Below are 27658 nucleotides of genomic sequence, written 5' to 3'. Positions count from 1 at the left end.
TTGAACGTGGGCCTGATGAATTGCTTTCACACAGTAGTTATGCTGGGTGGGAACAGGGCGGGTTGCTTTTCCGCTACCCCGCCAAAGCCTATGAGCTTCTCCCCGAAAAGCACAAGGGAGGAGGTTGTGCCAGATTTGGACTGGCAGGTAGCGCTGGCTGGAGGGACGTCCAGGCCCTGTTTATGTCGGGGCGTTCAGGTTCCACCCAATGTGCAGTCAAAAGGGGAAACGTTCAGCTGAACTCTGAGCCGCTGCAGTGGAGCCGGCTCATTAACGCGTCTCGTATTCCCAGCTAGTGCGTCTGAATGATTTGACTTTTAGGTAAATAGCCTTTGAAAGGAGTCTTTTTTTGGTAAGAGAGAGGGAAAAAAGGGCATAACTGAAATAACAAATAAAAATTCCTGAATGGTGGTGCTAAATAATGGTGTATGAGGCCAGGAGGACTGTAGCAGTGCATTGAAAAGCACGGCACCAGGGGAGACACCTACTGGATGTTAGGCACTAATCCCTTGAGGTTTGGGTGCCGTTTATGTCAGTGTGAATACCAGCCATTGTCCCGCTGCCGTGTCATTCTATGGGTAATATTTCTGCTATGTGTAGGTCATGTTACTCAGAACTGGTTGGCTGCATTGCTAGTTAAATTAATTCACTGCTGGAGGTTGATATGTGTGTGTGTTTAAATCTTTACTTTAGCTTAATAGCTGCTTAGACTAAGACTTAGGTTAGCCTAGTTGAGATTAACACACACCACTGTAATAAGTTTTTTCGGCAATAGCTTCATAATCCTGGGGCTAGAGAGAATATAGGCACTATCACTGAGTATTTTCTCTTTTTTTAAGCAAATCCTGTGTTCTCTTCCAGTACAGGAACTAATAAGCTTTTTTTAATTCACAGAAACAGCCCTGATTTGACAGTCTTCTTTTACATTGCCAGAGAGAAGAAGTTAACCGTTATGAAGTACAGTGTCATGCTAAGCTATTACAGCAGACTAATGCTACAAAGCACGGGCCCTGAAATAAATTCCCTCTAAATGATCCTATGCTCATTTTTCTCCCCCACTGGAATATAACGTTGCCAGTTTTACTCATCAAGTGGAGGTTGTCAGAGGCCATTTTGGGTTTGGTGCACTCCTCAGCAGCAGGGGTGTACACTGCCTTCGTCCCACCGAAACACCGGCAGGGTCCATCTTGGGGTTCGGCACAGTGCTTAGAGCTCTTGTAGAAGCTTCGCTCCCTAAACTCTGGTGGAAGCCATCTTCTAAAAGGTGTGCAGTCTTTCAATCACAGGCAGCTTTTTAAAATGTACCTAATAACTTTCCCATGTTACACTTATGACCTGTACTGTTCTCTAAGCTCTCGGGCCGCGGGTCCATCTGTCTCATCTGTGTCCATCTTATCGCCCTTATCTGGGACAGGAGTGCAGGAACTGCCAGTGCTCTGTTGAATGTACGCTAGACATTGGTTAGATAGACCAGTCGTACATCTCCCTTGGAATGTAGCTGGCTTTCAGAGATGAAGCTGTTGGACGGGACAGTGGAAACTAGACTGTGTGGACAGGCTGCACCACTGCTGGCTCTTCCCATGCCACCCAAGCAGCGGTGGCGTCATGGGCAAGTTTCCTAGGAGTGATTCTGCCTGACATCTGCTCTTCTGTCTGCTGGATACCTGGATTCCAAGTATTGTACCTTCACCTACTTTTACACCTCAACATAGTCTTCACCAAACATCAGTGAGATGCTGCATGTTGCTTGCTGAAATTCTTAGCTATGTTAGTGGCCTGAACATAGGGAGGTTAGTTCATGGGGTCTTGGTCTAGTGGATGATATATCATGACATTCAGTGGTGACAGTGGAGCTCATCTGTGCCTCACAACATGGTGCCTTAACCGGATGAGCCCCCCAGCAGCCCCCAAGAGGGACAGATTATTAATGGATTTTCCTCAAATCTTAGTTAGAACCAGATATGGGTGGATTTTGCAGCTCCAAATCATATGTTCAGATTACAGTCTGAATATGACTGAATGATATTCCCAGAAATAAGAACCTTTACTTCTACAGAATTTGTAGGGGGTCTTGAAACTCAAAGCTTTAATACACCCTCTAACCAATGATTGATGGTACAATTTAAGTAACCAGTTTATCTTAAATTGGAGCCAGTTATTTTGTAAAAACTCATCTGGCACAATCAACTGTTGGGTGGGAGACCAGTTTGGTTTGATTGCGTCTTTAATGAGCTTCTACTCGAAGCAGCAGGTGTTTTGCATTAATTCATGTGTCTTTAGATCTTTAAAGCTGTAGGTGATTTATACCAATTGAAGAACAAAGAGGATCCAGAGGAGGGCTGAATTTGCACATCTGTCTGGCTAAGAGTGAGTCAGGGCTGTGGTGAAAATGGAATGGAGGCCGTAAGAGGAGACTGCCAAACCCAAGCCTGGGTTCAGCGTGGGACGGAAGCGGATGAGTCTGTCTGTCTGTCTCCGGCTGCATGTGGTACTCGTTTCTGTGATGTGGCCAAGAGCTCACGAGCCCTCCTGTCGGGATCAAGGCAGCCAATCCTGCACAAGCATTTGGGGACATGTGGTGCCTCATCACTGGTCTCCATCAGAGCACTGCACCCAGAATCATCACAAAAGGTGAAATTAAATGTATGTGTGTGTGTTTGTGTGTGTGTGTGAATGTTGAGTGTGCGTGTGTGTGTGCGCGTATGTGTCTGTGTGCATTTGGTTGTGGGTGTGTTTGCGTGCTTGCGTGTGTGTTTGCGTGCGTGTGTGTGTGTGCGTGCGTGCGTGTATGTATATGTGTGCGGTGGTGGTGGTGAAGGGAGAAAGCTAAAATTGCCTGAGCTCTTCATAACAGACAACTCTCTGGTTGAACTCTCGCAGAGTTTGGGAAAATTAAGTTGCTAAGAAGAAGAAACTGAAAATTGGCAGTTAATGAAAGCCCATCTGGAGCACAGCCTCGATGAGGATCCACCGTACAACAGCAAGAGGACATTCCCTCAGCTGTGGGACAGGCAAACGCTAACAGCACTCACATCATTAGCAGAGAGAGTGGACACCAGACACCAGTCAGGTGACACTGTCATGGCGATATCATTGTCTATCAAATTCAGTGTATTTCAATGCAATTTTATGGAAAATTATGACAGTTAATGGGACAGTTTACTACTGTGTTATTGCTTGTCATTTTCATTCCATTCTATAGCTATCATAAATTTCTGTAAAATGACAAGATTATTTTAAAATGTATTTCTGAAGCTAAAAACTCCAGGTTTTGAGTAGGAGCTACGGGTTCTGTCTTTACTCCTCTTCATCCTTCAGAAACGCCATCAAACAGCTGCTCAGTGCGGTATGTCCAGAATGTTAAGCGCCTGTCAATCAAGCTTATCATGAAAGGCACAAGGGTGCCCAACGCTGGGGTCTGTGGTCGACCGCTGATAACAGATCATGGCGCCAAAAAGGCCAGATTGTGTTTATTATGGGCTTTAAAATATCACGCTATTTAAACAGACGAATGCCCATAAACATCACATTTATTATAATGGTGGAAATGCATCATCTAATGACAAAATTCCGCTTGTAAACTGAATTCCTACCAATGGAAAACAGCTGTAACTCTGATTATATCATTGAATCCTCGCACTGGGATTTTCACCAGGATTACGGATTTCCTAGTGTGTCACAGAGACACAGAGATGCTTGAGTATTTTTGAGGAGGCTTCAAAAAGTTACAAAAATATTTAGTTAAGAAACGACAAAACATTTTCCGAAAGAATTAATCTTTTATCTAAGCTACAAGCGCACTTTAGAGGTATGTTCATTTATCTACGTGGTGACCAAAAGATCAGTCTTTTTGTATCTAAAAAAAAGAATGAACTGTATACTCATAATTCAAATGTATGTGATGGGTTTTGAAACAGGGCAGATTCTATTTTATATGTATGGGTTACAGTCTCTACATCACTTCAAACAAATGAAATCAGCTGCCATCTGTCACTGCTATTGAAATATTACAGACAGCACTTTTCCACATATGCAACAGGGTATATGAGGTCAACCCACCAAGGCTTGCTCCTCAGATGAATAAGGAGAATGAAAATTGCTTTAAAAAATCTTTACATTTATATATGAATACTACTAGAGTATTCTTGTGCTCAGTGATAGAGAAAAAAACGGCGAGAGAAACTTTTACAGTAAAAACGTGTAGCAAAAATGCCAAATGGCTAAATACATTTGTGAATAATCAGATGAGGATATAACTGTATTTTTAACCCATCCCAAATCACAGACACATGAAAGATGATGTGAATATGTTGTCACCAGAATGCGGTGGAATACATTAGACTGGTGTTCATAAAGCAGAGCCACATTTAACTTCACAGCAAGCAATCTATTTACATTCAGAATATCATCCACAGCCTTTCTGTATTATATTCTGCATTGTAAATGCCTGAGTTTAACTTTTAATAGACAGGTTTGCCTTCCACTTGAAACAGCTCAGTAATTACTGTCTATAACTGTAATCTAAAGAAAAGGAAATAACACCACTTTGGTAGGCTTTTGTAAAATGTGTCAAAGCAATTGGCAAAACATATGAACATTCAAATGCTGCCATTTAACTGTGAATCTCGTTATGCTATCTTGTTCTGTGATAAGAACTCACGGGAAGCTCTCTTTAATGTGATGTTTGTGCTGTTTCTATGCAGTGTAGACCAGCTTTTTAACACACAGAGCTACTCTCCTGTAGCTGGCCCTGTGCACATTTCTGACAGGGGCATCCAGGCCAATCTGAAAAGGGCCAATGCGGAAGCAGGTTTTTATTTTAGCCCAGCACCTCAACAACTGATTCAACTAATTAACTAATTGTGGTCTTCAGCATTTTGATTAGCAGAATCAGGTGTCTTTAGTGCTGGGCTAAAACAAAAATCTGCACCTTTTTTTGGATGAGACTGAACACCCCTGTGTTAGAACAAACACAAAACACATAAGATTCTATAGGAAAGGAAAGAACTATTGTTCTGTGGTCCTTCTGTAAAATGTTTCACCTCCGACAGCAGTTTATACCCGCAGATCCTGGGCAGCTCAACCTGGTGGGTTCAGAGAGGGTTCAGAAAGGGTTCAGAAGGTTCACCCCCTCCAGCAGATCGACTGAGCAGATTCGTATTGGGTCTGGAGCATTTTAGCTGGAAAACGTAGCATGGGCGAATGTAAATGCAGGGGCGTAGCCAGGAATCCTGGCCTCCCTTAAAGAATATTGCTCTGGGCCCCCCTTTTTTTTAAAACTAAAACCAACTGAATTTTTTTTTTTTAAAGCTACAGTACCCCCCCCCCATTCCTCCTCCCAGGCTGTTGGCCCCTACAATCATCTCCACCTTTCACCCCAGTAGCGACGGCCCTGTGTAATTGCAAAACTGCACTAAATATTTCTGACTGCACAAACAGTGTACGCCTCCTCTTTGACCATTTGTGTCACCTCCCTACCGACTCCCCCTTGACTACTCCACCAGGAGTTCGCTGGGCAATCTGCAACACCCCCACTTAATCTTCAGTGAACCCCACCATGACTCATTTTATGGACAACTCTATCTCTTAAATACACGTCATCTTTACAATGTACAGTTTAATCCGTTTCACTGTCTTGCTGTGATTCCAAGTAACTCATGCATCGGGTCAAGTAGCTAGCTGCTTTGTTTACTGCGTATTTCCAGCCCCCAGGGTTTGAAGTCTGGCACGCGCATTCTCAGCTGCAGCGGGCGCTCTTGCGTTCTCACCAGGTTCTCACCGCAGTCTGAAATCAGTGCCTTATGACGTCACCTCATTAACGGCGATGCTGTACTTTACGCGTTGCGCGGGCCCTGAGAGGAAGCTCAGTACTCCGCGTGGGTCCGGCATTTACTCATACTGCTTAGGCAAACGGGGCAGAAATGTGTGAAATGCAGCTATTTTGTTTTAGGCTCTCCTGGTGAGCACAGCTGGAGGTCTTAAAGTGCTGTGCATTACAGTTCAGCCAATAAGGGAAGGAAGACACAGCATATACTCATTCCTGAATCGCACCTTTCCGTAACAGAAATCTGTATTTTCACAGCAGCTTTTGTGTTTGTGGGTTAAATTGGGCCGGGACGCTCTGGAACATCATTACTTTGGTAATTGCATGAATTTAACCAATAAATTCACTAATAAATATATAAAGCCAGGCAATTTTTAATAAGTCCATTTAGTCCAATAGTCCAAAAATAATAAAAATGTAGTTTATTAGTTGGAGAAATCCAGTGCAAATATAACAAACGTACAGAGACAACATGTGCTTCGAAGTTTCGGGTAATTTAAAAATTAAGCACAGCTAGCAAGCTCACTCTTGCGTAGTTCGGTACCGTTACCAGGCTAGCTGGCTAGCTAGCCTCCATACCGGTCTCAGAGCAGAGCCCACTGCTTGTGGCAGTCATGCTTCTGGTTACAGACAAGGCCTACTAGCTAGCCATATAGGTACAAATGTCTTTGTGTTGTGTCAAGGTTTAACATGCCATTTAAAAACAGACAAAATACAAAATGTAACCCTTGCCAGACACAGGCCATTGTAACTAACAATATCCAATTGCAGATTACCACGATACATTTTGCAGAAATCTCCAGTAACGGATTTAAACATTTAAAACAAGGTTTAATTGATCTCCCACAAACATGTTTTCGGAGATGGATGCAGAAATAATCATTCCTGTGTATATATATATATATTTTTTTTTTTAAGTGATAGTACTAAAAAATAAACAAACAAAAACACTTATGGTCCCTGTTGAAGAGTCTTGATTTGTTTCTGAATACAGTGCGCTGAGATCACACAGAGCCGCGCCTCACTCGTGACTGTGAGCGTGTTAACGATTTACGTTCCTTTGATCACTAACGCTATCCGGCTGTTTGCTGCTCTTCGCTTTCTTTCACAAATTTTGTAAGAAGGCTCACGCCTCAGCCGCAGTTACACAATCAATACGCTGCAATATTTTTCGCACGGAGGTCATATTATATCTATATTAGCTAACCGCTGTGCTTTGCATTGGTTTCTTGCACTGTACCCTCAGCAGTTCACCAGAGTTGCCATACACTCTCAAATTAAGAATCATTTAAATGCAAGGTTCGTAGGCTACTCCTTTCTTTCGCTGGTTTTTGTGTGCTGCTTGACTGCCTTTTCAGTACCATTGTAATTATTAAAACATTTTCTTTGCTTAACTGAAACATGACTACCCCTGATTATACCATGTGGTGCTACGATTTATTCTAATTTTAGTAAGTATTTTTTAAACATAAACATATATTCCTAATCCAAAATTGAGCACATTGTGTTGTTATACTAACTATGCTATCAAACTCTTAGCATTTTTTAATGTGAATATGGTCAGCTGTCAGTGCTCTAATTATTAGTTATTGGTTCTGATATCACATTCCCTGTGCAAATAATGAGTTAGTTTTGCTTTTTGAAAAAGGAAAAAAAAAAATCACCAAACAGAAATCACAAGCATACGTTTAGATAGAACGGAAGAAACCACAGAGACCAATTAAACATCTGGTTCACACTTCATGCTTTATACTGTATAGTTTTTGGATGCTTAATTAGCTTGAATGTCTAAAATCTGGTTCCCCGATGTTTTCTTTTGAACCTATTCACTGCCTACAGTGAACACAACACTGCTTCTTTGAACTTACATTTAAAATGGCATTTCTTATCGTGATCAAAGAGAATAATACAATGCACCCATTTATACATTGCATCTACATAACAGAGGACTAACAGCCTTATTGATAATTACATTGAATGCCCCTGTGAACTGATCAACCCTGTGTACTAACAGGTAGTGCAATAGTAGTATTAAACATCACTGAGGCAGTTGGCTGTAGTGTGATTGATGCTAATAGTACCACTTTTATTCTGAGAGATGAGGGAGAGGGGTGGGGGGGGTAACGGAAAGGAGGGTAATTGGTTCCTCATGTGAGGCTGCTTAGTTCTTGGTGAAATAATGGGGCTTTTTGTGTTAAATGGCTTTTCCATTCATCCTGTGAGTGAGCTGGGCTGAACACTGAGGGATCCGATGCCTGCCTCACCTTTACGTACTGTACAAAAACACCCTTCTACAGAGACACCCAAAATGGCTGTGACCAAAATAAAAGGTCTGAGATGCTACACAACAAACTGATCTGTTTTCATTAGTATGAACAATATTGCTTCTGCAGATAAATACATATTTATAATACCATTACAACTACTAGCATGAATGCTAATGATAATAATAATTTTAACCACTTTCGTGGTAGTGCTGGCGAGAAAGACTGTCGATTCCTGTCTACTGCAAAGTTCTGTAATTGAAAACACCTTACCGGGAAGGAGGGAAGGAGGGAGGGAGGGAGGAGAGAGAGAGAGAGAAGGTGGAGACTCCATTGCTACAATTCCAAAAATTTGGTTTAAGAAACTTACAGTATTTACAGTATTCTCAGAATGGTGTTATGGAACTGGATGTCATTGCTTACTGAAAGTTAAGAAATGAAATCAACAAATTTCAGGAACAAGTAAGAAAAATGCCCCCCCGACCCCTCACCCTCGCATGTGCACACACACTCATGCGCACACACACACACAAACTCAAACACACACACGTACACACACATACGTTTTTGGACAGTTCCAATGTTTTGTGTTCTTCCAATGTTCCAATAATCATTCGCAGGAAATAGGAGGCGGAAATACAGCTTGAGAGCTGCACATAAAGGGGATCACTCAGCAATTTCCAAATGCTGCATGAGACGCCCGCATGCCTGAAGTATGCGATAACTGACCTCACTTTCTCAATAACAAACATCTGTCGGGAAAAAGGCTCGGGCAGGGAGGGGGGAGGTGGGGCAGGGGGGAGGTGGAGAGCCACTCATGAGAGATATATCACCAGTGAAAACGGGAGAGAAGAGAGAATGGTTCTGGGGAGGTGTCACCGGGTCACTCTGGTGTTCTTTTGATATCGGTCATGGTGGTGTCACACGCCGTGACCTTTAGAACTGACACTGTCAACAGCTGCATTCCTCACGCACACGCGTACGCCCAGAACAGGGACTGCGGAGAGACCACCAAATATTACAACATTTTTATAATTCAGGTCATACATTCACTTCATTCGATCACGGGGAATTGTAGCCTGGTAAAGAAGTGCATTTGTACTTTTAAAAATCTTTAAATGGAAAGAATGCATTTCAATGCAATACATTTTGCAGTATGTTACACAATGTATGTAAAAAATGCATTAGCAATTGCAGGAATTATAAACTTAATGTATGAAAGTATTAGTATTTCTACTTATATCATTCATATATTCCTGTACTTTACTTAATGAATTTGACTTCTTTTTATTAGTGTATATTGTTCATAACTGGATTTTATAGCTGATTAGACGTGCCCTGCTATGTATTCCTAATTGGTTAGCATGTTCTGAATGGCAATCAAGGCAAAGCAGCACTGCTGCTGCCCCTGACTATGACCCTAACCTGCCATGTATGGGAATAGCACACGGTTTGCTCCTTAGTTTTTATTTTATTTTTTATTTAACCTTTATTTAACCAGGTTAGTCACATTGAGATTAGAAATCTCTTTTTCAAGAGAGACCTGGCCAAGAAAGCAGCAGTCGATTACAGACACAACAAAATTTCAACATTTAACATACTATAAAAGCAGACAAACAGCAATGTTCAAATTTTCACAATCTGGTTAACACGAGTAGTTAACATCTGTAGTGCAACTAAGGGTCAGAACAATTACAAGTTTCACTTTCCTCCATAACCTTAAGCCTTTTTTAAAAATAATTGAATGATAAAAGCTCCTGTAAATTAAGTTCTTTCTGGAGCTCATTCCACGCAGAAGGAGCTGAGAACTGGAATGCTTTTTTGCCAGCCTCAGTACGAACCTTTGGCACAGACAATAAAACACTGTTTTGTGAGCGAAGTTGGTATTTTCCATTAGTCTGCTGGACAATGTACATGCAAAGGTAAGATGGAAGCAATTTCAATATGGCCTTGTAAATGAAAATATACCAGTGACATAGCCTACGTAATGCCAAGGAGGGCCAGCCCACTCTACTATAAAGAATACAGTGATGTGTCAAAAATTAGTAATTTGTGACAAACCTCAGTGCCCCATGATACACCATGTCCAACCGACGCAATGACGCTAAAGGTGCATGCATATATAAAATGTCTCCATAATCTATTACCGGTAAGAAAGTTGAGACTAGCCTCTGTCTCACCTCAAGAGAAAAACAGGACTTGTTTCTAAAATAAAAACCCAACTTAAGTCTAAGCTTTTTTACAAGGGAATCTATATGAAACTTAAAAGTGAGACCATCATCTAATAAAAAACCCAGGTACTTATAAGTTGTCACCCTTTCAATTGGTTTATCCTGTGTGGTAAAGATACAAGGCAATGTCTCCGGCTCTATCTTTGACCTAGTGAAGAGCATCAACTTGGTTTTATCAAAATTTAAAATACGCTTCAGCTGATAAAGCTGAGCCTGTATGGTATTAAAAGCAAGACTGTAGGTCTTCAAATGCCTTTTTTACTGTTTCTGCATAAGAGTAGATGACTGTGCCATCTGCATAAAAATGAAAACTGGCATTTGACACGTGTTTGCCAATATTGTTTAAATAAATCGTAAATAAAAGAGGTCCTAGGACTGAGCCCTGTGGCACCCCATTCTGTACAGTTAAAACACCAGATGTCTTTCCATAAAACTGGATGCACTGTGTTCTATCTAAGAGGTAGCTTCTGAACCAGGAAACTGCCTGGTCAGAAAATCCTATATTGACTAATCTTTGTAGCATGATGTCATGATCTACAGTGTCAAATGCCTTTGACAGGTCAATAAAAAGGGTGACACGGTGTTGCTTCTTATCCAGCGCACAGATAACATCATTAACCACTTTAATTGCTGCAGTAGTAGTGCTATGCTGTCTGATTGGCACTCAGCTAAAATATTGTTGTTGCTTAAAAATCCCTTGATCTGATCACACACCAGTGTCTCCAAAACCTTGGCCAGAATTAAAAGCTTAGAAATAGGCCTATAGTTATCTGGATTTGAGGGCTCCCCTCCTTTAAACAGGGGCAGAACAAAGGCAGATTTCCATACACTGGGGATAACATTCAATTCAAGAGTGAGATTAAAGAGATACATTAGGGGCTCAGCAATAAAATCAGAAGAAAGTTTCAATAGATAAGGATCCAAGTTGTCAGGACCAGCTGCTTTTTTTTGAGTCTATACCTTTAAGCGCTTTGTGTACTTCTGGTAGAGAAAAAGGGGAAAAACAAAAACTTTGTCCCATTCTCTTATTTACAACGGCATCAGTAAATGGCGGATTACCTGATGTAGCCTTAAACAGAAAACCAGAGGAAACAAAATGTTTGTTGAAACAGCTGAGCATTTCAGCTCTATCAGTGACCTTATCAACGCCCTTTATAATACATGATGGCAGTTCATAATTACAGTTTGTATGCAGGGATTTGATTACTTTCCAAAATTTGAAAGGGTTTTTTTTACATTTTTAGTTGTGGTTGATACAAAGTAGTCAGATTTTAGCTTCTTAACTAAAAGTGTACACTTATTCCTCAGAAACCTAAATATTAGCCAATCTGACTCTGAACCTGTTCTCCTAGCAGTAGCCCAAGCTTGGTTTCTCATGTGTAATTGCTTAGACAACTCGTCAGAAAACCAAGGATTTTCCCTACCTTTAATCCTATAAGTTCTAACAGGAGCATGTTTGTTTGAGATTTTCAAGAAATTGTCCCTAAAGAAAGTCCAAGCCATTTCAACATCTGGAATAAGACTGATCCTGCTCCAATCACAATAGTGCAGGTCGTATAAAAACGATTGTTCTGAAAAATGTTTAAAATTACGTTTTTGGAGAAAACGGGGGTTGGTTTTAGGGATCTTAGTGTTGCGTATAGCTGCAATGGCACAGTGGTCACTCAGATCATTAACAAAAATACCAGTTGCAATATATTTGTGCGGAACATTTGTCAGGAAAAGATTAACAAGGGTCGATTTCTCTGGACATTTCTGATTTGGACGTGTTGGGCCACTTAATTACGTTAAATTCATAGAGTCGCAGTAAGCCTTTAAATCATCAGAGACCGGTTTTAACCAATCCCAATTTAGATCTCCGACAATGACAACCTCACTGTAGTTCAGTTTCGCCATGCATTTCGTGAAAGAAGACAGCATATTGTTTACACGCGGACTCTGACAGCAGTACACTCATATGGAAATTGCTTTTGACATAAATAGCTACACCACATCCCCTTTTGAATAGCTTTATCAGGAACCGACTTGCTCAACCAAGTTTTAGATATCACAATTATATCCGCATCAGTTGATTCAACCCAAATCCTTATCAGGTCTATTTTCGGAACTACACTACGAACATTAAAATGTACTATACCCAGACGCGATGTACTTTTAAAATCTGACGGAGTTTCCAAACATTTTAGACTTACGTCTGGGCCAGGGTTTGGTTGAACATTTCCGGATAAAAGCAACAGCAGAACAATTAAGCTTCTCAGTTCAGTGTGCTTAAACATCACTTTTTCGGCATTTAATTTGTCCACAAAATCCAAAACGGAGTCTTTCGATACAACAAAGTAGTCATACAAAAGCAACAAACTACGAAGATGATGTAGGATTTTCGAATTTTGTGTTGGCTTGACGACAGACAGAGCATGATCAAAATGAAATACTGAGTCCGTGGCAGTCAAAGGGAAGATCATCCGCGAAAAACGCTCGTGATTGGAACTACTCACCACATTCTGCTCACTACGGACGGTGAGTAGATAGTATATTATTACTAGGAGAGCTTTCATTTTGACTGTACTTCTACCCACTGATTTGTGTTGTGAGCTCAAACACCAGGATTGCCAGATGTGCTCAAAGCGGATTTCCAGATAGCCATAGTCTTTGATCACTGTGTGGGTTGCCAGGTGCACGAGGACAGGATTGCTTGTTGCTCACAAAGAGCCGCGAAGTGCAGGTAGAAAGAAGATTCAGCTGACCAGGAAAAAAAAACTTCTACTGATGTGCAGGCCAGCTTCCTTCATAGACAACATCAGTAGGCAGCCATGGAGAATGTTGACCATGGAACAGGGGCTGGGAGATGGTGGTCTAGCTGATCAGAACAACTCCAGGGAGAGGCGCTGAAGCCACTCTTATGCCACTCACGCTGGCATTTTGAATCATATAATCCACAAACTTTTCTTTTGCAGACTTTGTCGCACTTCAAGGGACCTTTTGCTAGGTCTTGTTTGGTGGTCCTGTTTTCAAGTTTGGGCAGCAAGCCAAAAATAATGCATCAAGACGAACTTTTCAACATATTAAAAATAAAATAAAATAAAACCTATTCTTCTGCCTATAATTTAAAAATAATTGGTGCGAAAAATGAGTACAATTAATTTGCAAACTTACAAAACACTTACAAACACTGGACTGCAAACTCAGACAAAGACTGATATGCTGCCATCTTGGATTCGATAATATGATAATATGCATCTTGAGGAAAAATGTGGATGAAAAATAGTGGATGGAGTGGTGTGAGTTCACGCTAGTGGACGGAGTGGTGTGAGCTCACGCTAGTAGACGGAGTGGTGTGAGCTCACACTAGTGGATGGAGTGGTGTGAGCTCGCACTAGTGGATGGAGGGGTGTGAGCTCATGCTAGTGGATGGAGTGGTGTGAGCTCATAGGCACGCTAGTGGACGGAGTGGTGTGAGCTCACGCTAGTGGACGGAGTGGTGTGAGCTCACGCTAGTGGACGGAGTGGTGTGAGCTCACGCTAGTGGACGGAGTGGTGTGAGCTCACGCTAGTGGACGGAGTGGTGTGAGCTCACACTAGTGGACAGAGCGGTGTGACTCACGCTAGTGGACGAGGGTGTGAGCTCACACTAGCGGACGGAGTGGTGTGAGCTCACCTAGTGGACGAGGGTGTGAGCTCCTAGTCGCGGGGTGAGCTCAGCCGCTAGTGGACGGAGTGGTGTGAGCTCACGCTAGTGGACGAAGGGGTGTGAGCTCACGCTAGTGGACAGAGTGGTGTGAGCTCACACTAGCGGACGGAGGGGTGTGAGCTCGCACTAGTGGACAGAGCGGTGTGAGCTCACACTAGTGGACGGAGGGGTGTGAGCTCACGCTAGTGGACGGAGCGGTCATAAAGCTGCTCCCAGCTCCTGGAGAGAGTCCATCACATCTGTCCATGGTATGCGTCTGAAGGGTCAGGCCCAGAGGGGTGACCTCAGTTCCCCCCTCTGGTCTGGGGGGAGACATTTGAGTGCGCTGACCTGAATGGGACAGGCCCCCCCCTTCGCTCGCATGGCTCTCAGCAGCTGGCTTGTGTAATTCAGACGCAAACCTCCCACTTGGCCGGGCAGGGCCATGCGTGCAGCCTGCCAGCAGCAAGCCACTCAACATCAGGAGATGCAACTGCACTTTGTTTTCCCGAAACAGCCCAAGTGGTGTTTAGAAAGTCGTTCAAGGACGTGCTGCGTCACTTTGTGTCAGCGCTAATTAAACACATTCAGCTCAGCCGACGCTTGCCTAACTTGCGTGTCCCCTGGGACTGACGCGAATGCCCATAATTTCCATCTCTGATTTATTTAACCTTTCTGTGGCTGTTCTCTGGAAGGCTCCAGGCTGTGTATAAAGTGTTCCAACAATGCTTCTTCTTTATTTTTCTTTGTATATACGGTGCCCCAACAAAGACGTGCAGACAGTCGATGATCTTATCAGAACGGTTAAAAAGCGCACTCGCTGACTACGGTCAGACCGGGACTCAAATACTACTGAAAAAGCCCAAACTGCGGATGTGAGCAGAGCCGGGCCTGTTTGTCGAACCGGGTCACATTAAGGTTCTGAGTTCCATTTGAGTGACAAACCCAGCACTGAGCTTCTCAAAGCCAGAAAGTGCCACTGTTGGTGTTTCCCCTATGTTACTGAGGTCTGATACTGCCCTGCTGCCAGATCACCCTCGTGCTCGCCACTTATCCCGCTGTCACTGTTTTGGTGATTTACAGTTGTGGACTTACATTAAATAATCAGGCTTTTAGTAGCTATAGCAACTGATATTCACCCAGAGATGCTACTATGACTTCATGCAACAGCAAACATTTGTGTTGTAATATTATTACCTCATTACAATACTCAGATTGCTCAAACCACACTTTTCCTCTTAGTTTAAAATTGATTCGTTTTTACTGAAATGGGCTGAAAGAAATTAGCATCTGTTTTTACATCATAACCTTGTGAACAGCGGGGTCTCAGTCACAGTTAATGTTGAAGATAATTTAATAACTCAATTCTCATCATTAGTTTTCTTTTCATTTAAAATTGGGCTTTAATTTAAACTACCATGATTAGGATTTCTAATTTATTTATGTGTAGTCAGTATCATTCTGTGTGAACAGTCTAAAAATAAAGATGTAGGGCCTCTGAGTTTTTGTTTTCTAGTGAATTGAAGATATGTCTTAATGGTGTAAGAACAATTCATATGTTAAAATGAATGCAGTTGTATTCTGTCACTTTATCACAATTGTCAGGGCAGAATAAAACAGCCTCAGAAAATGACATTCAAATGCCTGAGAAACAAAAACATTTAGGTTCAGGTTTTCCTCCCCTCCTTTTGTTTAGAGTTAAGTTTCTTGAGCTTGTTGTGAAGCAAAATCTGTTTCCAATTAAACTCCAGAGACACACGGAGTGAAGGGGGGGGGGGGCGGGTTAGCGTGTCCAAGTTAGTGGGTGTGTGTATGCTGGAGGCTGATTTAAGGTCATGTCTTTGCACCATGAACGCAAAACAAAACGTGGTGCCTCGTAGAATTTTGGGTACGGTTGTCGGCTTCTGATTGGATATCAACAGCATGGTCTTCTTGACTTAAATTTTGCGGTTCCACCGCAAAGAACACGGCCAATGCGAACGGGCTGACGTCACAGCAGCAGGAGACTGATTCTCCCTCAGCAGAATGCCGCTCGCAGCCCAAAGAAACTGTGCGGAGTGGAAAAGAGACTCCCGTTGGTATCTCGCCGTCTCACAATCTCCCTTTAATGGATAGAAGATGATTTCATCACGTATGGATTTTTCGACTGGAAAATTTGTTCTGTCTTCTTTTCCTTAATTCAAAATTTATTGTTCGAAAAAGATTTTTTCTTAATTCTAAATTCCCAGTTTTTGGAGTACAATTGACGAGTATATTCCGTGTCACCAAGAAGGTAAGTAATCGTTTTTGTTATACGAAAGTGGTAAACTTATGTCTACTTATTCAGTTATGTTTTATTTAATTGCAAGTACTGTATTGCAAACATTTCATTGTGTTATAACACACACACAAACACACACACACACTATTTTCTAGGCACAGAACTATACTTTTGATTTAGGTCACACCTGCGCATCTGGAAAAGCGTAATGCCAGCGTAATGTTAAAAACGCGCTCTAGCTTTTAGAGCAATAATGCAGAAACTGGTCTGATATACTTGAATCGGCCAGTGATGTACGTTTTTCCAAGAAAAATATTTTGAATACTGACATGAAACTGTCTGAGGGAGGAAAACTACACATGCTGCAGTCTGGAGATACGTATTTCGGGTCCGTTATAGGTGTCGTATGTAGACATTAACTTTTATGAACAAAAAAGTCAAGGTCCAGTCATCCCATTAATGAGCGCATGTAACCACGGTGGTTCGTCAGATTAAAGGTAAGACTTATAGAGAATGTTGCGTGAAGATTCGTTTGTTTGTTGCAGATCTTTACACTAATATTTAAGAATGAAAAAAGTCGAGCGTGTGTAGTGTTCCGCTCATTTCTAAATTCCCAGTTGTTTTTCTTTCTTTCTCCCTGAAGCCTTGTCTTTTTTCTTGGCTGACACATCCTTCGAATACGAAAATCCCAGCTGTTTTGGATTTTCTCCAAATTGAACCCTGGTCTGGGAAACTCGATTTTAATTCTGAATGCTGTACTGGTTTTGCACCCCACAAATGTGAATAAAATCTGCACAGGGCTGTCTAAACTGTTTGTCCATTGTGGTATCATATGCAAATATCTGGTCAACTTATCTGAAAGTGTAGCTTTTTGCCAATGTCTCCGGCCATGGTCTGTACTAGATAACAACATCTGGCAGTTTAGTAAGTACAATATTGAGCTGTATGGTTTAGCCTACAATATTGAGCTGTATGGTTTAGCCTTTCTCGTTATAGCCCTCGTAATGGCCGTGTGAGTAAGATAAAAGGGGCAGACACTTCATTTAATGTGCTCTGTTTTACAAGTAGGCGTGGAACAGAAGGGAGTTGTCAAACGTTTTTAGACCTGTAAATTAAGAACGATATATGCAGACCGTGGTTCCATATAGTCTTTACTTAAAATGAAGAGTGTGTTTGTAATTTGTGTCATTCGGTTGTATTATTGTAACTACGGTGTAATTTGGAATGTCATGCCAGATAACAATTTGAAGACAAGTTTAAGAGGATAAATGCAGCGGGAATAATTATCAGCTTGGAGAGACAGTGAGACAAGCGGACACCCCAGCAGATACGCGTGATCAAATCATTCGTGTGTCCTGTAGGTTCGAGAATTCACTTACCAGTTAGACAGGAAATCATTAAAAAGCACAGCCCAAGGGACGGTAATGCGTACCGTAGGTCCATGATTCACCAGGAGTTTGAGAGGAGGAAAAACTTTGCGGGAAGCGCGGCAGAACAGACGCTACAACGATGGCTGTCTGTCTTTCTTCCGAGAGTACTCTAGCCATTTAACAGGCAAGGGCAGATGGGAGTAACTACCCGCGCGTGGAAAACTTGAGCAAAATGGGGGGTGTAAAAACTGTTGATTTCAGCGTAAAATATGCTGCTACAAATATTACAATGTAATTTTTTTTTTTCATTTAAAAAAGGCCAGTTTTTGGGACTTTGACCAATTCTCGATCATTGCCTGAAGTGTGATTTGGATGTACTGTAGGATATGGTAAATCTAGCAAGAGAGTGATTATTTTCAGTTATTCCTGTCTTTTCATGGGCATGTAGTGTGGATGTGTTGTCTAAGAGAGAGTTTGCCATTGTGTGACTGTGGATGTCTTCATTGGTGATACATCAAACACTCTTCTTTTTACATTATTTTCACTGTGAATGAAAACGAAAGCCATTTTATTCAAGTGTTATTGCTTTCATTTACAATGAATGCAAGGGCCCTGGGGTCTTTTTTTATTTAAGCACGGATTTAGTTGAACTCTGTAGTTTACGTAACAGTGAAACCATTGCTGTGTCAGGTGTGCTATTCACCAACTCCACAGAATTCCCCTTGTGTTTCAGCTGAATACAAAATAGTCAACTGTAGTGACCCTGCTTTGCCAGTAAATAATACGGGTTGAATTACAGAAAGGCATTAAGTCCAGAAGTAGCCCTGAGGCCCACATCCTGTCCAGGATGTTTTAAAGGGTAGAATCAGCCAATTCAAATAAAACCCAATAGAGATGTGGATAATGCTGTATTTTGGTTTGATTGTGGCATTTATATAGATGGAGTGATAGCATGCGTGATAATTTTGCTTCTTTTACACTGTACAGGAGGGACACATACTGTAGATGTAAACTTGATATGTACATGGATAGGGAGACTTATAAATATTAGGAATGTTTATAGATGTGTGATCATGCAGTCATATCATGAATAATATTTAGCTTATGCAGAATGCCAGCCTCTGAATTTTGTTATAAACACTGTCAAGTCAAGAATTATACAGAATACCTTTCACCAATTAGTTGCTCACTAGGTTGGTTGTTGAATATATATCTACTGAACATCATTTCATCAATTCGCTGTACCTACATTTCATAGTTATGTTGCTGTGTTATGACTTTTGAAAATCTATTTGCTCATTCTGTCAAACTCCTCAGTTTGTTTAGGGTCCTCGGAGAACAAAATGGCCGAAGGGCAGTGCTACTACAACGAGACAATCGCCTTCTTCTACAACCGCAGCGGGAAGTATCTGGCCACAGAATGGAATACAGTCAGCAAGCTGGTGATGGGACTGGGCATCACTGTGTGCATCATCATAATGCTGGCCAACCTGCTGGTCATGGTCGCCATCTACACCAACCGCCGCTTCCACTTCCCCATCTACTATCTCATGGCCAACCTGGCGGCCGCGGACTTCTTTGCCGGGCTGGCGTACTTCTACCTGATGTTCAACACGGGTCCGAACACGCGGAGGCTGACCGTGAGCACCTGGCTGCTTCGGCAGGGCCTGCTGGACACCAGCCTGACCGCCTCGGTGGCCAACCTGCTGGCCATCGCCATCGAGCGCCACATCACCGTCTTCCGCATGCAGCTGCACACGCGCATGAGCAACCGGCGCGTGGTGGTGGTCATCGTGGTCATCTGGACCATGTCCATCGTCATGGGCGCCATCCCCAGCGCTGGCTGGAACTGCATCTGCGACCTGAGCATCTGCTCCAACATGGCGCCCCTCTACAGCAACTCCTACCTGGTCTTCTGGGCCGTCTTCAACCTGGTCACCTTCGTGGTCATGGTGGTGCTCTACGCCCACATATTCGTCTACGTGCGGCAGAGGACCATGCGGATGTCCCGCCAGATCTCTGGGCCCCGGCGGAAGAGGGACACCATGATGAGTCTGCTGAAGACCGTGGTGATCGTCCTGGGTAAGCACCCCACCGGTCCTCTCCTCTCTGGGCCCACTCCTGAGAGTGAGACTGGATATGCTGTATGTATGTATATGCCTAGATAGTCCTGGCAGCCAAGAAGGCTATGGATGTGAGGTTCCTTTAGCTAGAACTTTGAACTTTGGTTTGGTGAGGAGGGACAAGTTAAGGCAATTAACAGAAAAAATCTGTCCTGATACGGGTTTAGTGATAAAAAAACGAGTGGTGCAGACTCACAAAATACAATGTGGACTGAGAAGTAGGAAAACAGTTATTCACTGATTTATTGATGAGTGACAGGTTGTTTCCACGTGACAAAAGTTGATTTCTGGTTTAGAATTAAGTGAAGAGCCTTTATCGCAGGGGGTCTGGCGAGGGTGGGTTGTTTTTGACCCTGTGGACACGGGGCACATGCAGAACATGAAGACCACACAGAGGTTAAGCATGTTCTAGGTCATGTCCCAGTTTGTATAATTAGCTTGTGCAGGGGTAGGCCGAGTGAAAAATGCTTTACTGCCTTCCAGCTGGTTTGCATTTGCTTTTGATTACAAACCACAAAACAGGTATGAGGAAAGCCCCAGAAGTTAAACCAAAAAAAGGTTTTGCTTTGCTTACTGTTTTCTTAAATGTTTTATTTATTTTCATTTTCAAAGTATAATGGCATTAGATAGTAAAGATGGGATTGTTTAGTAGAGTTTAGTGTGATTTATTCATTTATTTGTCCCATTGCTTTTTGCAGTGTAGAGTAGACGTTGGCAGTTAATGTGGTCTCATAAATCTCTGTTCTTCCAGTGTGCTAATGACTTCTTAAGCATAATAATAACCAATGTACATGCAGAGTCCACACATCAGTGGAAGCTTTACTTGGCCAAAACAGAACTTTGTGTTCAGCAGACCAAGTTGAAGCTCACAGTTTAATGAGACTGTTGCCAGTTTTTTTTTTTTTTTTTGATGGTCTTTATGATGGATAGTCTGTCTCTGTTTCTTTAAAAGTCTGTGCCATGATTGAACAAAACGATCTGATTAAGTAAATTGTAATATGAAAGGCTCGAAAAATTCCACTTTGAGTAGTTTATCATCTGATAATACAAAGATATAAAGATCATTACTATTCCTCAAATGAGCAATGCTAATATGAGTAAGAAATGTGTTTTCCTTAACAGACAGTTCTCCAGTTACAATAAATAGGAAAGATGTCTCAAAAATTGTGGACTGATAATTAAAATACTTCATTATGTGCATTATATTTCTCTTTCCTGCATGTTAAATCTAATCACAAATTCTGATCATATTTCTGGGAATCTGATCTGGATGTGATAATATTTTTTGGAGTAATCTGCCCTTACATTTTCTTGTCATAACTTCGCAATATTATGACTTCCTGGTGGTAATTAATTGTGAAATGCTTTCAGATGCATTTCTGGTTCGTCCCGTCCAGTCGTTGGGCTTCTGAGTACACGTGCATTATGTCACATGGTACAGATATGATTACAGACATGGCTGCAGCTTCCTCTGCACACCCCTAATGAAAATATTATGATGAATGATGTGGAAAAGGAACGTTTTCATTCAGCGGAAAGATCTTTCAGTGGTTAGAGACGTGCAGAGGGAGATTTGGTGATAGTATGAACTTCAGTGTGTGTTTCTGCATATACAATGAGCTCCATAACGTTTGGGACAAGGACATTTTTTTCTCGATTTGGCTTTACTCCAGAACTTTTGATTTGTAATGAAACAATTTTATTACAATGTTTTATTTATTTTCATTTTCAAAGTATAATGGCATTAGATTGTAAAGACGGGATTGTTTAGTATCTTTGTGTGATTTATTCATTTATTTGGCCCATTGCTTTTTGCAGTGTAGAGTAGAGGTTGGCAGTTAATGTGGCCTGTGGTTAAAGTGCACATTAACTGCTTTTCTTAAAATAATGATATTTGTAGACATTTTTGTTTCACTACGTATGCATTAAAGCACATTTTACACATAGCCCCCCATTTCAGGGCACCATAATGTTTGGAACATATTAATTATTAATTTCACTTATGGTTATTAGATTTGTTATACTCACATCCATTTCATGGCTGTGGATTGGTACATTTCACAATGGCATTTTCAAAATCTCCCGTAACTTCGTAAAATCTTCCAAGTCCCTAGCAGGGATAAAGCTCATACCAGTGCCCTGACAAACATCCTGCATGTGTGTTTCAACACTGAACTCCTCCACAGTTAAAATAAATGTTATTCCTCTTCACCAGCTTCTTTGTGTCTTGAGTTGGATCTCTTGCGTAAACATGAGACATTCTCTTTTTTTCCACTGTTAGTGTTTTGAACTTACTTCAGTGACTTGTAAATATTGCAGGGAAATCCACTAATATCTTTCATGTTTGAGTCAAAGGAGGTCCACGTTATGAGACTCAGATCCAACTAAATAGAAATTGGTATGCACATTTGGCAGTGTACAACTTGCTCACTTTTAATTTAACCACAGTTTTCATCTGTGATCCACAATGTATAACTTTAAAAGAGGTGGTCCACAGTGTGTTACAAAACACTGTTGAATGAAAGCAATTCTCTGTGTTCCTTACACAAATGAAGTCAAGGGAACATACTATTCTTCCAAAGACAGTTCCCTTCCACGAGAGTAGTCTCCAGAATGACAGTGATTCTGTGCTTTTCGTAACACAATAGCATATAGTTAGTTTAGGATCTGCAAGCTATCAAATTAAAAGCATGTATTTGTTCTATATACTGGCAAATAGTTAAGATATCTGAAGAGGCAAATGCAGCTTGGTGATGTTGGGGTTGTTGAGGAAGACTGACCCAGAGATGCTGAGTGCATGTAGGGGTCCCAGTAACGTACGCTGTGCCCGTCCTTGTTAAAAGCTGGTGGAAGTGTTGTCTCCCCCCCCGCCACCTCGATCTGCCATCACCTTCAATTGCAACCTTCCTACAGGAAACACTGCCCTGTTTCCTATTCGCGCTGTATGGCGTGGTTAGCTTGTTATTTCAGTAATCCGGCTCTATCAGGTTTGGGCTTAAAATTTGGCCAGAGCTTGCCAGGCTGGCTAGGGCTTGGCCATTGCAGACCTCTAGTGTGGATGTGAAAACATACATTATTGCTGTTTCATCTGAACTGTGGCCTGGGCCAGGCTGCTGAGCACCACTCCGTGAGGCTGTGAAACGAGAACCACTCTGACATTTTTCTGCATTGATTTTTTCCAGGTGCCTTCATCATTTGCTGGACACCTGGTTTGGTTTTGCTGCTCTTGGATGTTTTCTGCACCAAATGCAACGTGCTGGATTTCGAGAAGTTCTTCCTCCTCTTGGCTGAGTTCAACTCCGCCATGAACCCCATCATCTACTCGTACAGGGACAAGGAGATGAGCGCCACCTTCAAGCAGATCCTGTGCTGCCGGCGGCAGGAGAACGTAAACGGTGCCGCGGACGGCTCTGACCGCTCGGCCTCCTCCGTCAACCACACCATCCTGAGCGCGCCGCTTTACGACCGCACGGTTGTGTAGGCTAACGGGCACCACACAACACCACCTGGCTGGAGCAGAACAGGGTGAATCGCAGGTCACCAGGAGATCATCCAAATAGGATGTTGCCAAAAAGGACAATGCCATCGCGTTGCCACATTGGCCAGAAGTTTCTTGCAAAAGAAATGTCACGTTGCCTATGGAGCTCCCTGCGTTATGCAGGGAGGACTAACTTAATGTGATATTAATGTCAGAACACACACATGCACGCTCACACACACTGTTACACGCGCACACACACAGACACGCACGCACACACACAGTTACACGCGCACACACACAGACACGCACGCACACACACAGACAAACACACACACACAGACAAACAGACACACGCACACACACACACGCACTCTCACACAGACATGCATGCACACACACACCCACGCAGACACACACACACACACACACACACACACGAAGACACACACACACATCTTAGTTACTGTGTTCTCGTTATCTCCCCCTTATTGGGATGTCTTGATAGGCATTTTTAGGATATACCACAGTATCGCATTTTATAATTATCATTCTGCAGACGACATCTATATCTTGGTCATTAAATGTAAAATGTATACCATAGTATTTATTCAAGTTAATACCATTATAATTTACAAAGGGAACAAGACCTGTGTCCTATCATTTGTTGGATAAGTATACAGTCTTTGTGAATGGAATGTTTATAGAATAATGTAGACATATAGCTTTTTTAATACATTTAAAATAAGCAATACATCGATCAAGTGCTGTTCACAAACAAGTTTTGAGATACAAAATTCATGTCACCTGCTGATAGCAGGGTAAATCCAGAACTAGCCAATGTGTTTTCTTATTTATAGTATGAAGAAAAAAAAGTCAATACATTGCTAAGCTACATTAGGTATAGGCTGACCAGGTCACTCGGTACGACAAATGTCTGCAGGTTTCTTAGTGAGAGGATGAAATGCAGTTGTGGTTTTATTGCTCCCTGCATAGTGAAATGTGTATATCTATCCAGAGGTGGAAAGAATCCAGGTTCAGAAAGTAAAAGTCCTCCCCTGCTTTTTGCTCCAATCACCTGGATTTGCTAATTAGCACAATGGTGGAGCTAAATCAGCTGGCTGAGTTCATGGGCGGAGGAAACACACGGAAGGACTTTTACTGTCTCAGTCGTGGACCTTCGCCCTCTGGCTGTTTCCTTCATCATGGCATCATGTGGAGAGTTGACGAAGGTCAGAAGTAGAACATAAAGCTCGATTCTTCCGCTTGGTCACTGGAAACAGTTTTGATTGAGTGGGCATAGAAACAGGTAGCTAAAAAGGGAATACTGTCTTTCATTTTATATGCATTTCACAGAGGGCAGGTTTCACTGTACATGAAGAAAACTCAGAATTGGACATGAAAAAAATTGCTTTCCTTTTCTGAGAAAATCTTACATATTCCCTCTCCTGTCTCTGTATGAAGTTCTGTTCTTTACAATATTCCAACATTGTTTTAATTTTTTGTCATGTTACTTGATTTTCCCTACGAGAGTGTAAGTACTTATGGACCGACCCACCGACTCACCCCGAGGTCATTATAGCTTTGCGATTCTGGTACGGACAGTCGTGGCTACCGTAAATGAAATATGGTAGGCAATGTTGGAAATTAATTCAATTTCATGTTTTGGATATAATAAACATGCATTAACACTTAAAATAAGATTTTTTTTTTTGCTTTGAAAATATTGTATAATAATATTTAGTGATAATAAAATTGCTGGTCTTTTTTTGATCGAATAACTTTGCTTAAAAAGTAAATAGTTTATAAATGCTTGCCTTTAAGATTTAACTTTTACTCCAAGTCTCACGATGCTGTACAAACAGATAAAGAAACCTTTTCCCTTCATGAGTGAAGTGTGTGGTGAATGTGGCCTTGCCTTTCGTGTGAATGACGGCCATTTTAATTGGCTGATAGGTCAAGTCATCCTATGAGTTGCTTCATGATGAATCAGCCTTTGATCTCAATGCAGCTGTGTTACAGCCCAGCTTCCAGCCTTTCATGCCCACAGATGTTTACCTGCCATCAGCACCTGAGGAATTCAAATTAGCACTTTATTTTACAGTGCCTTAAATGAAGCACGGCCTTCAGTAATTAATCGCGAAGGCCCGTGTGATTCTGAGATTTAATGTTTAGTACATGAAGACATGTGGGAAAGCTGAAGTTGTTTTGAATTAATGCAGCCATACATCAGTATGGAGCAAAGGGAACATACAGCATGTCTCTTGTGTATACTCTGGGTACCCAACGTTTGTATAAATCTCTGATATACTGAATATATAACAAATAACGTGTTTGTTGCTGGCTAAATGCTGAAAAGGCAGCATAAATATAGCCCCCCCCTCCCACCAGAAAATAAAAAATAAAATGTCCTTTTCTGCTTTCTGATATGCTTTCTGCCTTACCCAGGACACAGATATCAAAGTGTGATAATTCTGCACAACTCAGCTTTTAGGAAAGGACACAGTTATGAAGCGTACTTATCTGGTTACGACAGCGATTTCCTGACCAGCAGATACTTCTGTTCTAGTGGCAGACATCCAACCATCGGCCTTATCTGGCTATGACAGCAATGTCCCAACCAATAGAGTTGCTTCTCTTCTAGTGTCAGACATTCAATTTCAGAGAAACATGGACAGTTGGGAATCTTGTTGCCTGTGGAAGGAAAGTGGAAGCAGCTTTTAAAAGTGGTGAAAACCACTGATACTGGGCAGCTCAGACGATATTCAAACGCACATGCAATCAATTCAGACATGAAGAGTTAGTAAAATCAGCCTGGGAAATGCAGTCTACTGCTCTTTCACGCTACTTAATTTACAGTCTGGAAGACTGGCAAATGGTCAATACAGGGGTCAGGGAAAATGGGATATCTTGCGCTATTTTTCTGGCTTAAGCGCAAACTTACCCTAGAGCAACCGGGAGCAAAAAAGGCAAGTTAGCGTGAGTCCAGATCAGGGCCTACAAATCCCTGGTAAAACTGTTACCTTCAGTGAGATGCTTGAACTGCATTAGGGAACATAACGCTGTATAAATGGGCTACATTCATTTGAAAGTAAAGCTTGTAAGCACTGTATATTGGCACTGTATACCTGGGTATTGGCATCTGCTAACTGATTAATGTACGTAATGTAAAATGCCTTCCAATAAAATACAAAGTTCACCTGAAGTTTCCCTCGAACTCAGTTTGTGGAGCATGTTTAAACTTACAGTAAACCTTATCAAACTTTTTTTAAATGTAGTTTTCTTCCCTCTGATACTAATGCATATTCATTATACAGTGTGTGTTGTGTGCATACTTGTGTGTGTGTGTGTGTGTGTGTGTGTCCTCCATAAATCAAGGGGAATTAAAAGGGGGGTTATTGTGGTATTTTAAAGAAAGGGGGAAAAGTCTGTTCCAAAGGTCACATAAAATAATAGTGGTGTTTCCCAGTCTGTTATATGTCTGGCAAATATTTTAAAAAGTTTATCTGGTTTATTTTACTACAAAGAAAATAATCCCATTTTGCAGTCTGCTTCATTTCAGCCTAATTCTTTATCAGATAAAAATGTTTTTTTATATTTATTTCTGAGTATTGCCTACTTGAAAATGTGTTTTTTATTTACAGCAGCCTGTCTGTCTATCGGAAATAAGCACATTACCATGGTACACGTACCACGTACAGAACCCCGACGGAGACCTAATTACCGTAGCCTACTTCAAATTTATATTAACATTAATGCGTGTTATCATTCTCGCGTATTCATGTTAGAAGATTCTGAAGAAAGACGGCTAGCACTTTGTGCTAATTGTAAACGCCTAACGATAAATCAAGTTGAAAATGCAGTTCTGTATGGCATTTTGGTTGATATGTGTCCCTGCTACCCTGACTTTGCTCTGCTTGGTAAATTAGTTAGTAGGCGAACATTATAATTACTGCCATGTAATCTCAGGTAGCACTATTAAATTGGGTAAATGTTTAGTTTTACGTATTTACGAAAAGGTTTATGTCATTAGGTTTATGCCATTAAAATGTCTATGTGATGCATGCTCATACACGCATAATGATTGGCACATCGTTTACACGTAGGCCTATGCGTCGAGGTCTTGCGTCACCCAGGACGCCTCTGATTGCATTGTGTTTTGCGGCGTTGCCAGAGCCATTAATATCCACCGATTTTTGTAGAAAGTCAGGCAAATGCTTGGAAGACAACAGGGGGACAGGTATTTTTTTCCAAACCGCGAATCTATAAAAAAGAAAAAAATCAGGAGTTGACATTTAATCAGTAAGGGCTTTATATAAATAATTAATTGTCTATTTAATTCTTTATATAAAGTCCTTGCTGATTATACAGTCAGGTTCTGCCATGCACACGTTGAACTTAAATCAAGAAAGGAGCTCATATTAAATCACATGGACTTACT

General features: G+C 41.6%; 1 protein-coding gene across 2 annotated transcripts; it reads left to right on the top strand.

Moving 5' to 3' along the window:
* Positions 1-12298: 12298 nt before the first annotated feature.
* LOC135233634 (lysophosphatidic acid receptor 1-A) lies at positions 12299-26422 on the top strand. 2 transcript variants are annotated; one of them, XM_064297389.1, is made up of 3 exons: positions 12299-12836; positions 18934-19698; positions 22922-26422. In XM_064297389.1, exons 2-3 carry the CDS (start codon positions 18960-18962, stop codon positions 23218-23220), a joined length of 1038 nt encoding a protein of 345 aa, XP_064153459.1. In that variant the 5' UTR covers positions 12299-12836; positions 18934-18959; the 3' UTR covers positions 23221-26422. The 2 variants fall into 2 exon arrangements, with proteins under 2 accessions (XP_064153459.1, XP_064153458.1); XM_064297388.1 differs by lacking the exon at positions 12299-12836 and adding an exon at positions 15842-16258.
* The last annotated feature ends 1236 nt before the right edge of the window (positions 26423-27658 follow it).

Source organism: Anguilla rostrata, chromosome 10 (genome assembly GCF_018555375.3).
Source record: "Anguilla rostrata isolate EN2019 chromosome 10, ASM1855537v3, whole genome shotgun sequence".
Classification (NCBI taxonomy): Eukaryota; Metazoa; Chordata; class Actinopteri; order Anguilliformes; family Anguillidae; genus Anguilla; species Anguilla rostrata.
This window is presented reverse-complemented; position numbering and strand designations above follow the sequence as displayed.